We start from the raw sequence: 12,964 nt of genomic DNA on the forward strand, positions 1-12,964 counted from the left end.
ATGCAATAAATTGGACAGTCAACTGTATGGCAGCAAAAAGAAAGTCAAAATATGGGTGAGTGAACCGTTTATTCACACACAAGAAACAAAAAGAAATGCAGCAATTTCTGGAACGCAGCATAGTCTACAAAAGAGAAGAAGAATGAGTAACGCAACTTGCAAGATGCTACGGCCAGCAGGCAAGACATGTGAACAGTGGCTACAGTAGGCACAAGAGTGAGTTTGAAAGCACAAAAGCAGAAGCAAGAATAAAACAGGCAGGGGGTGTCCAACAAGGGACAGTTCAGTGCTGTCACCCACTGCTTGGACCGAGGCAGGCCACATCCTCCAGGCAACAGGTAATGGTACACGAATGAAAAGAAAACCTAGCCATAATGCAATGGACACAGGGTGAGAAATTTCACATCTATTTAGGTAAACACTGATAGGCAGTCTATTGTATATGCTATTCAAATGTAGAGTTACAAAAGAAGTATTTATGTCACACCATTAAGATATATCCAGTCAAAGGTACATTTTTTTTTTCGCCTGCTTGCTTATCTCTTGGGCAGCAAGCTTTATGCAGACAAGTGCACTCAGGTCAAGTAGGCCCATGGCACTGAAGCTGCAACTGTCAATTCTTTTTATTCTTGTACCATCCTGGCTGGATTCATACTCTGGCAACTGCGCACCCTCACCACGAGGTAGGGCTAACCGCATTAAGATCAAAGTTGGTGACAGCAAAGCGCGCTGGTGGCTTCTTCTTGGGCTTCAGCCGGCTACCATCCACCACGGGAACACCCACTGCTGTCAAGTCTGCTGCCACCACGCGCCGTACCAGCGACGGAGAGCTTTGTGGCGTGGCAGAGGGCGTTGTGTGGGCAGATTCACTGCCCGATCCGCTGTCGCGCCCCAGGCTCTGTAGGCTTGGTCCATGGTGGCTCAGCACTTGGTGCCGCAAGGCATCCTCAGAGGCCAGTCGGGGCAGATCACACTTGCCAACGCCACTCACCCGGATAGTTGGTGCCCCTGAGAACACAAAGGCTGTTTAGTTTCCCAAAGTGACAGTTATGCAGTAGGGGAAAGGGCAAAGCAGGACGAAGTTATGACAATACGTTTCACTGCCCATTGCTGTGTTATACACCGAATAACTGGTACCAGCAATAAAAGAAATGCTCCAGTCACTGTGTTGATGACAGTCTAAAGAAACGAAATGTTGCCAAACACAGCCCCCAGGACTATTTTTTTGGAACGAGCATGATGCTTGAAACCACACACATTAAGACTTGTGCAGTTACCCCTGAAAAGCCACCCAGGCTTCTCACTTGATTTGTTAGCACTGAAATCATGCAAATGCATCCAAGTTCAGTGAATGTTCTCACGCCAAAGAAATCCCCTAATGAAAGGCCTAGGCACAAACAATGGCAAATTCATTAAGTTACTAATCGTGAAAGCATGCCATAAAAGACAAGTGAGCAAGTACATTACTGTGAGAATGTGTTCTTGCATTCAGTATTAATGGAACTACAATGGTATTAACTCTTTCGTTACCACACCTATTCAAATCGATCAGCGGTGATCGATGCTTTGAAGCATTGATTTTGGCATGTTGAATTTGTTTCTCGTGCACCTAGGCCCTCCTACTAGTTAGTCCAGCAACTGAACTTTCAGAATCAGTATAAATTTGCCCGTTTTCGCAACATAGCGATTTTCTACAGACCTTTGCGCGAACCAATGTGCGTGTTTCGTTGGGAAAATGCGCTTGGCTGACGAAGTTGAAATTGCGTGCCGCTTGGGGTTATGCTTCAGTAACATCAAAGTTCTGTAATCAAAAGAACTTTTGCAAGTCAAATATCAAATTATTGTGTCAGCTTCGCAACCTGATGGCGTTGAGCGGTAATAATGGGCTGAAATTTATGCCAGCTATTCACTAGAGAGCTGCTTGGAGTCTAGGAAGATTTATTCTACCAAAAATTATTTCTGAAGGTCCGCCATATCTATGACGTGTGGACGTGGCCTTTTCAGCCAGTTTCCAGCAGCTTCAGTTTCGCTTCTATTGTTATATCAGACGCAAGGCCGCATCTCGTGTCACTAGTAGCTCCTATGGAGGCGGGGTCACGTGCACATGAGTGTGCACCTGCGCCACGATAAACGCACGCCGCTCGAAATTTTCTTGCAACCACACCTGAATTTAGCGACGACGAGCTTTGAGTCAGCCTCTGACATCTGCAGCCGTTCAGGGGTTGGTTTTGTTTACGGCCTCAAGGGGTCTCCTCCGCCGCGTGCGTAGCTGCTGACCTTTGTTCACAATCTTAGAGCTACTCTGGTTATGTGTGAGGTCCACACGTCGCTGGGGCGCGATGTGCTGGCGCCGGCTGCAAAGCTTCTCATGACACGAAAGCCGCCGGAGCAGATCTCGGCCCCGCACTACAGAGCAGCGCAAGACGTTATAGGACTGCATGCGATTTCGCTCTTTTTTTCAATACAATGTGCAAAAATATGAATAAATATGCTTGGATGCATATTTTGGAACACCAGACGAAGTGGTGAAGTTCATTGCACATCTGATTTATATAGGTGTTGTTCGCATAACTGGCATCCATCCGGATATTTTCGTAAAAAAAAAACAAAAAAAATATGCAAAAAGTGCACGAGTGCACCTGTGTCTCATGAAAACCACGAAATGCTTCATTGCATTGCACGAGTAGCGAAGCAATACCTCTGTTCAGATTTTTGTATATTTTAATAGAAACATTGTGTAGAACATTTATTTTTTATACTATTCCTGGGTCTTTTCTTCAAAATGTATATATAGAGAGTTTTTTATTGCTCTGTTGATCAGCTGGCGACAAAAAGTTACACTTTTCAAATTTTTATACATTCCAGAATACTTTTGTTGCTTTATAACATTTTTTGGAAAGACCATTTCATTATGCATAATTTGGTATGCTGCAATGCATGCTGGAGTACTTTTCAAACTGGCAAAAGCTTTCTTCCCAAGACGTATGAAAAATAATTTTCTCGCGGTAACGAAAGAGTTAGGTGGCCAATAAAATATGCACAATACAATATGATTTGTTTCATTAGAAAAGCATTGTGAAAATGACTTAGCGGAACTAGCCTCACCTTTCCACACCTTGCTAAAACACGTTTTAATCTCAACGTAATTACTAAAGCACATAATATGAATGCAAAAGCAAGACAAACAGGTCAAAGTAACATTTTGTTGTTTAATATCAGTTTCTCGTCTTTGAATGCAGTGGTTTTCAGCCCCAAAAATCACAATAGAAGGACTACACACACCATAGTGGGGTACTGCAGATTAATTTTGACCACTTAGGATCTGAAACATGCACCTAAATCCAAGGAGACCGGAGTTTTTGCATTTCGTCCCCATCAAAATGAGGCCGTCACATCTGGGAATCAAACCAATGCCACCATGCTTAGCAGTGCAATGCCCAAGCTGCTAAGCCACCCCTTTTTGCACTGTGCTAGTTATGAACCAATACCAAGTAGCCTAATTCACCATTGTCCACAATCTCAAACTTTCGCTTTAACATTTCACAGACTGACAACAAAGCACCATGCAGTGTACACACCAGCAGGGGTCTGTGAAGCAGGTGGAGTAGTTATGCGGGTGAGAGGCATGTCTCGGAGAAAGCCCGACTCGGTCTCGGGAGGGGAGCTGCACATGTCGTCCAGATTAGCCACCGTGTTGAGTCTGTCCATGTGGCTTTTCATCCAGCCGGGCATCAGGGCCCTGCGGCCCGGAATCTGCTGGCCAGCCTCGGTGCTCATGTTTATCGTGCAGTTAAAGCTGCGTTAAAAAAAAAAAAAAAAAGAAGTCACACCGCGCGAGCTGGTTTATTACGACGGAATGAAGCGGCAAGAGCAAATTAAAACACTCAGCTGTCAAGACAAAACGCGCACAGTTCGAGAGACCACATACGACCGAAAGCGAAGTGCAATCAAATCCGCAGCCGGAGCAACACACGCTAAAGACCACAAAAAGAACGATGCGCAATGTGCATACCACTACTGTCACATCCGTCAACATGCCCTTGAGCAAGGTTAAGGTATCAGCAAAACAAACAACCTAGCAACACCCCTTCAAGACACCGAAGGCAGAAGAAAGGGAGGGATGGGGGGGGGGGGATATTGGCTTCTGCCATCACATTAGTGATGGAGAAAGGGAGAACTGTTTTACACGCTGGTGGGATGGTGCACACAACATTGCAGTAGAACAGCAGGCTTTGTCAAACAGCCACCACGAAGATGGAACGACGCACGCCTACGTATCCAGCGAAGGTCAACTTTATTCTAAGGCATAATGCAAGCACAACAGGGCACTGCCAAGATTGCACGGATAATTTTACGTGGAAGTAAGACACCTTGGCAACAACCACGACATAACCGTGTCAGTCACTGTGTACCTCTACCTCTACATGGATAGAATTACAGACTCCGACAAGTGTTAAGAAAGAATTGCGCGTGCACTCGCAGCAAAAAATACCCCCTACTTTCATGCACAACGGCATGCAATGCAAATGATAAGAAACAATAAACCCAGAAAGACCAACTTTCCGTTGTTGTTTTTTTACATCAATGGATGAAGATAACCTAGATTAGGGTTACGGAACTCGAACGCTCATCCATCCTCAGCATTGCCTGCAGCGCAGCCGAGCAAATAAAATAGCACACATGTGTAAGTACTCACCGAGGATTAAATGAAGTAAGGCATAGCCAAACTACCGATAAGGTTTCATGATTTGACGAGGACTTCTAATTAATTTTATGAAGAGCATAGCCAGGAAGTCCACGGAGAGATTTAGATTGTCGATGCGCCTCCAATATGCGCACGCGAGCGAGTCATTTTTACCCGATTCCGTGCTCCCAATAAAAGACGTATAAAATATTAAAACCTGACTTAAATAAATTTGTACATTTTTAATAGTAAGCAAGTATAGATATTTGCCCGAACACACAAAAGTATTTCTGGTCGCACATAAATTCTAAAAAATTCTCGATGCTAGCGGCATCTTTCGGTTCTTCCGGGAGCTTTTCACGCAGAGCACAGAGCGCGTGATTGCTTCATGCTGTAGGCTAGGAGTGCTTGCGCGCGAGCTCTTATCATGAGCAGTTTATTCAAACTTACGAACGCAAGTGTGCCGCGTAAATCATTTCTTATCGGAAGCTGCGTGATTGTGGGTGTGGCGACATGCTTAACATTGCGCTACTATTGGAAACGAAGATCCCGAAAGTATTACAGAAACGTCGAGGAAACGGTAGGTGGAAAACGGTATATTGCATTAATGAACTGCTTTGATGTTTAATAAAGCGTTTCAGATGCATGACTGTTTTCAGCCGTGTTGACCCGTGGTGCAAGGGTGTTTTAAGCATGGCTGGTGTTGTTCATTGTGGCTACACCTAGCTTTCAGATTATTTTGGCAGCGTTGAAAACATGCAGCCTACTCGCGTATTTGACGGTTGCGATGAAACCTTGGTTCCACTCTCATTATATAAAAGAAAAAAAAAAAGATTGCACTAGTTTTCCTGGGCACTTTGTATTACTTACTTTGCATTACTTTTTTTTTTTTTGATGGCGTACAATAAACACTGTTAAGCGGCATTGCTATCGCAGGTCTTAAAATAAGAAAGCGAAACCATGTGTTCATTCTCGTGCTGCTGTTGAGTATGGCTGAAATTATTGATTACGATTGGTTTCCCGCGAAACACTTATTTTAAAAAAAAACCAGTGTGTTAGTAAGCGAACGACACGCTACGATGGCTCGGGGGCCGTCTAGTTTGCCTGTTCGTTTCTTCGTCGCATTCGCGGCGTGCAAGAACGCGCGTGTAACACTTCCACTCAACTGTAACTCGCTAGATGTAGAGTATCGAACCTGGAACACTGAGGGTTATTTTAATGACGTTGCTCCGAGAAGTAAATGAATCTCACCATTTACTTCAAGTGAAAATGTTTTCAGTGTGCAGATGGAGGAAAAAGAATCCTTGTCTTGGGACTAGACGATGCTGGCAAAAGTAGCCTCTTATTACATTTGTCAAGACCAGATGCGACGTCGACTCAACCGCCGCCAACTGAAGGCTTCAACGTGGTTTGCATTAACTCTGAGAACGGTTCATCTCTAAACTTTTGGGAATGTAAGTTTTCGATCATCCTGCCTGGTTGATCAGTTTCTTGACTAACAATCAAGAGCTTCAGCCCATGCTAAAGAACTCCAGGTGACTGAAATGCACTGTCCACATCACATTAAAGAAATTGGAATTTTTTTTGGTGTAAGACATGGTGAATTGAACATGTTTTCAATTGGCACTGAACACTATTTTGAGTGTGTTTTAGAAAACGTGAAATTATGAGGAAGATTGGAACTCAAGCGTGGTCGAATGGGCAGTGCTCAGCATGCCCATCTAACGAGAGTGTTGCATACATTCCTTACATTGTTTAATGCTTGTCAAGCCGTTGGTGAAATGGCACTTGGGTAAAGAACAGCTGTAATTTCCGCAGGTAATAGCATTTTTTGGTAATGGCACTTGTAAGAGACTAACAGAGTTTGTTCTTTCCTCAGTGGGTGGTTCTGAAACAGTGCGACCTTACTGGCCCAACTTTCTTCACGATACCAGTGTTCTTGTGTACATGGTGAACTCTGCTGATGACCAGCGGCTGCGCTCTTCTGCTCACGAGTTCCGCAGAATTTTGCAGGATGAACGTCTGAAAAATGTGCCGATTCTTGTGCTTGCCAATAAACAGGTCTGTATAATGCATCCCATTTAAGCGTCGATTATGTGCGAATAGTGCAGGGGTTTTCGACCAGCCATTTTACATAAAGCACGAAAGCAATTGCTCAAAAGTACAACACATGCAGAGCTCAAAAATTCGTTTAATGCTGAGGTGTCATTTGGAAAATAGCTCGAATTGCATTGCACATGCAATACATTGCTCTTGATAGCTTGTTACAGTGGTTGTTAATTGTTAGCATTTACAGATCCCTTACCTGCTCACAGGCTATTGGAATCCCATAATTACTACATTCCTAAGCAAGAACATGGAAATGAGGTTATCGTGATGCCATGTGACTTACATGAACATTAGATTCAAGGTTTCAACTTTTCAGTTTTAATAACTATAACAAAGCCAGAAAGTGTACGTCAATAATGAATCGTCAGATTGATAACTAAGACAATGTAATAAAATGCCATTATTGCAGCCACCATTGATATGCTAGCAAAAGTTCAGCAGTAATATGCATAATTTACTTCCTGTCTTGAAATTGCAAAATACAGAAACATGGTTCAAAAAGATATTATAGGAATGCTGTCCTTGTCTCATGTACAGTCAACCCTCGATAATTCAAACTTCAGGTAAATTCAAACAAATTAAAAATTTTTGGCTGGTCTGCTATGTTTTCAATGTATTTAATTCAAACTGTTTCACTGCACAAATTTGATTATTTCATACTTTTTGCTTGTCTGTGCATGAAAATATCTGCTGCCATTGTTGCTTCTAGCTGAACATTTGCCATATTATGTTGCTAACAATTGCAGGTAAAGCCACTTGCCTGCCTACAAAGCGGCCAAACTAGCCCAACTGCACACACAATCTCATGTTGACTAAGGAATAAAGAAAGGCGAGACCGCCTGGGCTTGGTCGATCATGTGCTGAATGCTCCCTAAAGGGCCTCTAAACCACCTCCGATAATTTTTTTAAAATTTCAAGTGAATGCGTACATCGAGTTCAGAATGCCGTCACGATCAACAATGCCGAACACGGCAATGCTATGAGCCACGGGCACTCCACAAATTCCAAGAAATAATCCCTTCTCCTCTCCGTGCCTTTCGGCATTCCTCATCCCCTCAGCGTTCGCCGTAACGTCACTTTAGTCTGCTCGTCACCTACCTCGCCCGTTTGACCGCTCGCAGGTACACTTGCTTGCTGCTGTTCCTCTTCACATGGCGAGGGGGAGCACTCGGCCAGGAGGAGAGACGAGCCGACGAATGGAACATAGCGAAGGAAAGAGGGAAGCAAGCGAGGGCGTCTTTTGCATCATCAAACGCGTGTAATTCCGCCATTACGACACCGTTTTGAAAAATTTTTGCAACTAGGTGTTCGTTGTAGACTCATGCACAACTGCAACACCACAACTAAATTTCGACCTCTGGGTGGTTTAGGGGCCCTTTAAGTTACTTTCACTTCAAGAGACTGTTGTCATGTGGAAAAGCATGCTATGATCGGGAAGGGGCTACTAGCTGTCGTGGGACACAGCATATTTTGTCTCATAATTAAATGCGCTGTGTAATAACAAGTACCATTATGATTGCTTGCATCCAGAAACTTTACTGGCAATCACTGAGTGCTGTCTAAGAGTCTGTTGCGGCTCTGAGAAACAAACATTACAACACAAGTTGGCATGTTGCCCCAAGTCATATTTATGAGAACTTCTGATAATTCAAAGGAAATTCTGGGGTCTCCTTGGGCTTGAATTATCAAGAGCCTACTGTACATAGTAGGTCCATCCCGGTTTCCTACTATTAACAGAACTACAACAGTTCATTGCATGAGCTAGATGCATCAGGTTAATTGAAACATGTCTGTGTGAGGTCTTTAAAGGGGCCATGTACACGGTCGCCCAAAGATTTCTGGTTTTCAGTGAAAACTAGAAGTATAGGGTCTATTACGCCTATACAGAAGTGGGCCGTAAAAAAATATTTCAGTGCAAAACAAGCCCTAGAAGTTGCTGGCTGTAAACCTCTCCCACCGCCAGCGACTGCCATTTTGCCATGGCGCGTGTGACGTCACGTGCAGCACGGAACAGAGCCGTTGTCTTCTAACAAAGTTTCAGCCGCTGCAAATTGTTCAATTTTCAGTGCCAAGCTGAACAAAGCTAAAATATCTTGATATCACACACAGCTGACCATGGAACAATATCGTTCGCCGCAATGCAGACGCTTGCACAGCCAGCTGCTTATTACGTCACGGCTCGCGAATGCACCAATGTTGCCTGACCCTTGGGCCGCTTGCATGTTTATAAAAATGTAAAAATTCAGTGCTTGACCAAATGCGCTAAAATTTCGCCAGTTTATTTGTGAATGCACAAGGATTAATCCACATAACACATATCATGATCGAAAATTGGGTGTCATGGCCCCTTTAATATTGAACATTTCACTTGGTTCTCATGGTTTACAAGTTAAAATAAAAATGCTCTATTTTTATAGGGGCAAGGGTCAGTTCGTTCATGTTGAATTGTGTGCATAGTTGGCAAAGCTTACAACAATTTTTGTTTTGCAGTTCAGAACATCATATTGCTCATATTTGCACTTTCTTTTTTTTTCTCCTTTTTTGCTGTTGGTTGTATGCCTTCAGAAAGCCTCCCATGTAGAATGTGCACAACATTTTTCTAGCTTTTTGCAGTAGCGAATTAGTAATCAAAGGCGTTGATAGAAGATTGTCGCCTGCTCTTCCAAAAGAGAATATTGGGCTCTTTTTTGCTCTTGCAGTCTCAATAGCATAAACTAGACAGACGGTGGGGCTGCCCTAGGCATCATAAAGAACTCTCTTGTGCAGATTTAAGCCCTTGGCTACGCGTGGATTGAATGTGACAAGATTGATGCCTTTGGATAGCATGTGGTAGTGTTGGTTAGCTTGCCAGTTCGTAAAAGGTCACATGCTGAATGATGCGATCTGGCAAAAAGAATGTTCCACATCTGCTACCATGGGCATGAGTGACACTGGCTAACACTCCCAGGGTTGCAAATACAAACAACGAAAGTGGATGGGGGAATGACCACCGCCATAGCTCAGTTGCTAGAGCATTGCACCTGTAACGCAAAGGTTCTGGGTCCGGTCCCCACTGGCTGAGAGTTGTTTTTCATCCACTTTAATTCATTTCCTGTTTATCTCATAATTACCGCGCTTCAACTTAAAACTACAAATAACACCCCCTATGCTTTCCTTGGTTTCATTATCTATTGGCTTCATATGCTTTACTCTATCAACATGCCCCCCGATCCATTTCCTTTCTTTAGTTCAGGATCATGCAGATCATCTAGAAACACGAGCATTCGGAGGGCTGATGTCTCCTCACTTAATCATGCTGTAGTAAAGCAAGGAAAGACGCGCAAGACGGAATACTATTATTGTTGTAAAACAAGACAACGCTCGAAAGGACGCAAACTGTTTTTATGGTGTAACCTTGTACCGTTCATGCTTCTTTAAAACATTTCTGAAACAAAATACATCGGTTTTCAGTGCAAGCACAGAAATGCTCCCAGATTACTTTCTAATAGAAAGACTGGAAGCCTAACAGCCTTATATGTAACTCCCAGTATTTTATCAGTGAGAAGCCATGTGGCATGTCTAGAATTAGGGTGCTGATCTTTGCTTGTATTGAAAACAGTTGAAGTGTCCAGTTTGATGCAGCTTCAATCCCTTTTCAAATTTACCTGAATTGATGCATAGAACCTGGCTTCAAAGAAGTTAACTACAAGTGCATCACTATATTCCTCAGTGGCTTGGTTGTTGGATGTCACTCCAGTCCTGGCAAGCAATCTTAGGGGTGCATTTTCATCTGTGGTTCATGATTCGAGGAGAGCTGGCTTGTTGAATTCTATCTGGAAAAGTACTTGTAGAAGATATATGGAGTTAATTGCAGTTCGTTGTGCATTTTTCAGGATCTGCCAGGAGCTAAAAGTGCCGAAGACATATCAACTACACTTGGGTTGGATGAATTGAAGCAACTCAACTTCAACGTTCACATTCTGCCTCTGCAGATGCCATCAGACTCAAGTTGCCGAAGCACTGTAGCTGAAGCAAAGCACAAAATTCTTCAGTTGTCACGAGGATGTAGTCCTACCTTGTCGCTGTGAATCTTAGCACATGGTACCTAACCTAGAGTAACTTATTCTCGCTTATTGGTGGCAGAGTGCACAGCACAGCTAGATCTGATGAGATTGCAGTTGGCTCTGCTTTCACTGGCTGGGAGCCTTGGGCATCGCAATGCAGAATTGGGCCACTTGCCAGAATGTGATGCTTTAATCTAGAGTACAAATGGTGCAGGCAGCTTCAGCTGAGTAGTGTACTGGTTACACATTCTACTAGCCAAGTACTGTCGTATGAAGCATAGGCTGTGAATTACAAAAACCTAGCCCCTCAGTTTCCCTTGTTCATAGCCAAGTTCTCTGCATTCGGCTAGTGATTAGAAACGCACATAAGTGCCATCCAAGTAGTTCAGATTATTTTTCTACCATTCCACTTTTTGTATGCAAGTACTGGTCGCTTCAACTTGCTTTTACAAATGGCAGCTTTGCAAAGTTACTGAAGTTGTTATGTTCCAATTTATGTATATTTGGCCCAAGCTTACTTAACTGTGATGAGCACTTCACTTGAAATAAATTATCTTGGGTCTGAAGCATATCCGTTATGTGTTCATGATTGGGTGCATGGGGTTCTTTCTTCACTTACTCGCACAAAACACACAGGGACAAGAGGAGACTTACGAGGACAGGCGCGAAAAATCTCCTCTAGTCCCTGTGCGTTTTGTGCGAGTAAGTGAAGGATGAATTTGTTCCAACTAGGCCGAATTGCAGTTTTGCATGGGGTTGTGAGAGGTCAAGTAATAGTTTAGGCCATGAGGATGTCATGCTGTATGGGGAGCGTTACTACACCTTTCTTTGCCCAGAGGTTATCTGTTGGCTGTGTTAAGCTTGAAGACATTGCAACCAGCAATTTTCATTAAAAATTGGCACACAGAGGCATTCTGTAAAAATGTAAAGTTGTAATACATTAAATTTTGTAGCTGCTGCTGCAGCAGTGCAAGTCTTCAAGATCTTAAGTTTCTGCAGGTATTCAAGTTCATTCTGGTATGTCAAGGTGAATTTAACAGTAAGCCTTCGCAGGGGTGAGACGGCTGAAATCGATTTGGGAGCAGTTTTGGGAGCAGCAAAATTTCAATTTAGGAGCAGGAGAACCTTGTTTGGGAGCAGTTAGTGGCATTTATTATGTCGTTTTTGGAGCTTGAAAAAAACAAATTTGTAGCAACTTGGAGGAAGAAACGCACATTTTAATCGGCTTAGAATACACATAACGTTCAGAGCTTTGGAGAAAGCTTTTTTTTAACAGATTATTGCCAGGTATGAACTACACTACCTTTTTACAAACTACGCAATTTATATAACCTGGGTAACACATATGAAATAGATGAAAAAAGTTTTTTTAACTAGTTTCACTTTACATTTGAAAATAAAAAAAATTAAAAACATCACATTTTTCAAATAATAAAAAAACTGATTGCACAAGAATTGTAGTCACATAGCAATAGGTCTTTGAATGGTCAATGAACGATTCTTACTAGCACGCGATGCCTTCACGTGTAACATCAGGAAAGAACAAAAGCGGTATGGCGGCCACCGATGAACGCATGTAGGGTGGGGGGGGGGGGGGTCACATATTATTTACAACCAGTCAGAGGCGATTACCACAGCACTATGGAAGCCTCCATTACAAAGGCGCGTAGAAGGACACGCGAGGGCGCGTTAACATGTTCTGCGAACGTATCCCTGGCGCTGCTTCTAAAGTTACGTTTTCCCATGCTGAAACTGATGCAGGCTTGAAAATTCTTGCTTGCGGGGTCGTTTCGGCGCAGTTCGGCGCAATTTTTGCAATTTTTATGCTTTCGGAGCAGCTTGGCGCAGGAAAACGGAATCGTATCAAAAATGCGCAATATGCGCAGCTGTCTCACCCCTGCCTTCGCGTCTCCACGGTTAGCTTAGCTTACACTCAGAAATATTGTCTGAGCTACCAACTCCATAACAATGGTGCAAGGCCTGCTTTTTGAACCAAAGTATAATCTCGATGTACCTATTTAAAAACGTGCAAAGTAGAGCATGGCTGTTGCACTATGTTTGGTATGATTGGGTGATATTGCACAAGTCATGCAAACTGAAAGTTGTGGTCAGGTGTTATTACACATCA

At 43.2% G+C, this 12,964-nt stretch overlaps 2 protein-coding genes across 2 annotated transcripts; one reads left to right on the forward strand and one right to left on the reverse strand.

Annotated features, from left to right (window-relative positions):
• Positions 1 to 564: 564 nt before the first annotated feature.
• Positions 565 to 4,902, reverse strand: LOC119379161 (uncharacterized). The gene is made up of 3 exons (XM_037648363.2): positions 4,697 to 4,902; positions 3,579 to 3,796; positions 565 to 1,008 (listed from the first exon to the last, which is right to left on the reverse strand). Exons 2-3 carry the CDS (start codon positions 3,775 to 3,777, stop codon positions 674 to 676), a joined length of 534 nt encoding a protein of 177 aa, XP_037504291.1. The 5' UTR covers positions 3,778 to 3,796; positions 4,697 to 4,902; the 3' UTR covers positions 565 to 673.
• Positions 4,903 to 5,019: 117 nt separating this feature from the next.
• Positions 5,020 to 11,403, forward strand: LOC119379160 (uncharacterized). Its single transcript, XM_037648361.2, has 4 exons — positions 5,020 to 5,264; positions 5,964 to 6,138; positions 6,564 to 6,745; positions 10,666 to 11,403. Exons 1-4 carry the CDS (start codon positions 5,112 to 5,114, stop codon positions 10,858 to 10,860), a joined length of 705 nt encoding a protein of 234 aa, XP_037504289.1. The 5' UTR covers positions 5,020 to 5,111; the 3' UTR covers positions 10,861 to 11,403.
• The last annotated feature ends 1,561 nt before the right edge of the window (positions 11,404 to 12,964 follow it).

Source organism: Rhipicephalus sanguineus, chromosome 1 (assembly GCF_013339695.2).
Source record: "Rhipicephalus sanguineus isolate Rsan-2018 chromosome 1, BIME_Rsan_1.4, whole genome shotgun sequence".
Lineage (NCBI taxonomy): Eukaryota > Metazoa > Arthropoda > Arachnida > Ixodida > Ixodidae > Rhipicephalus > Rhipicephalus sanguineus.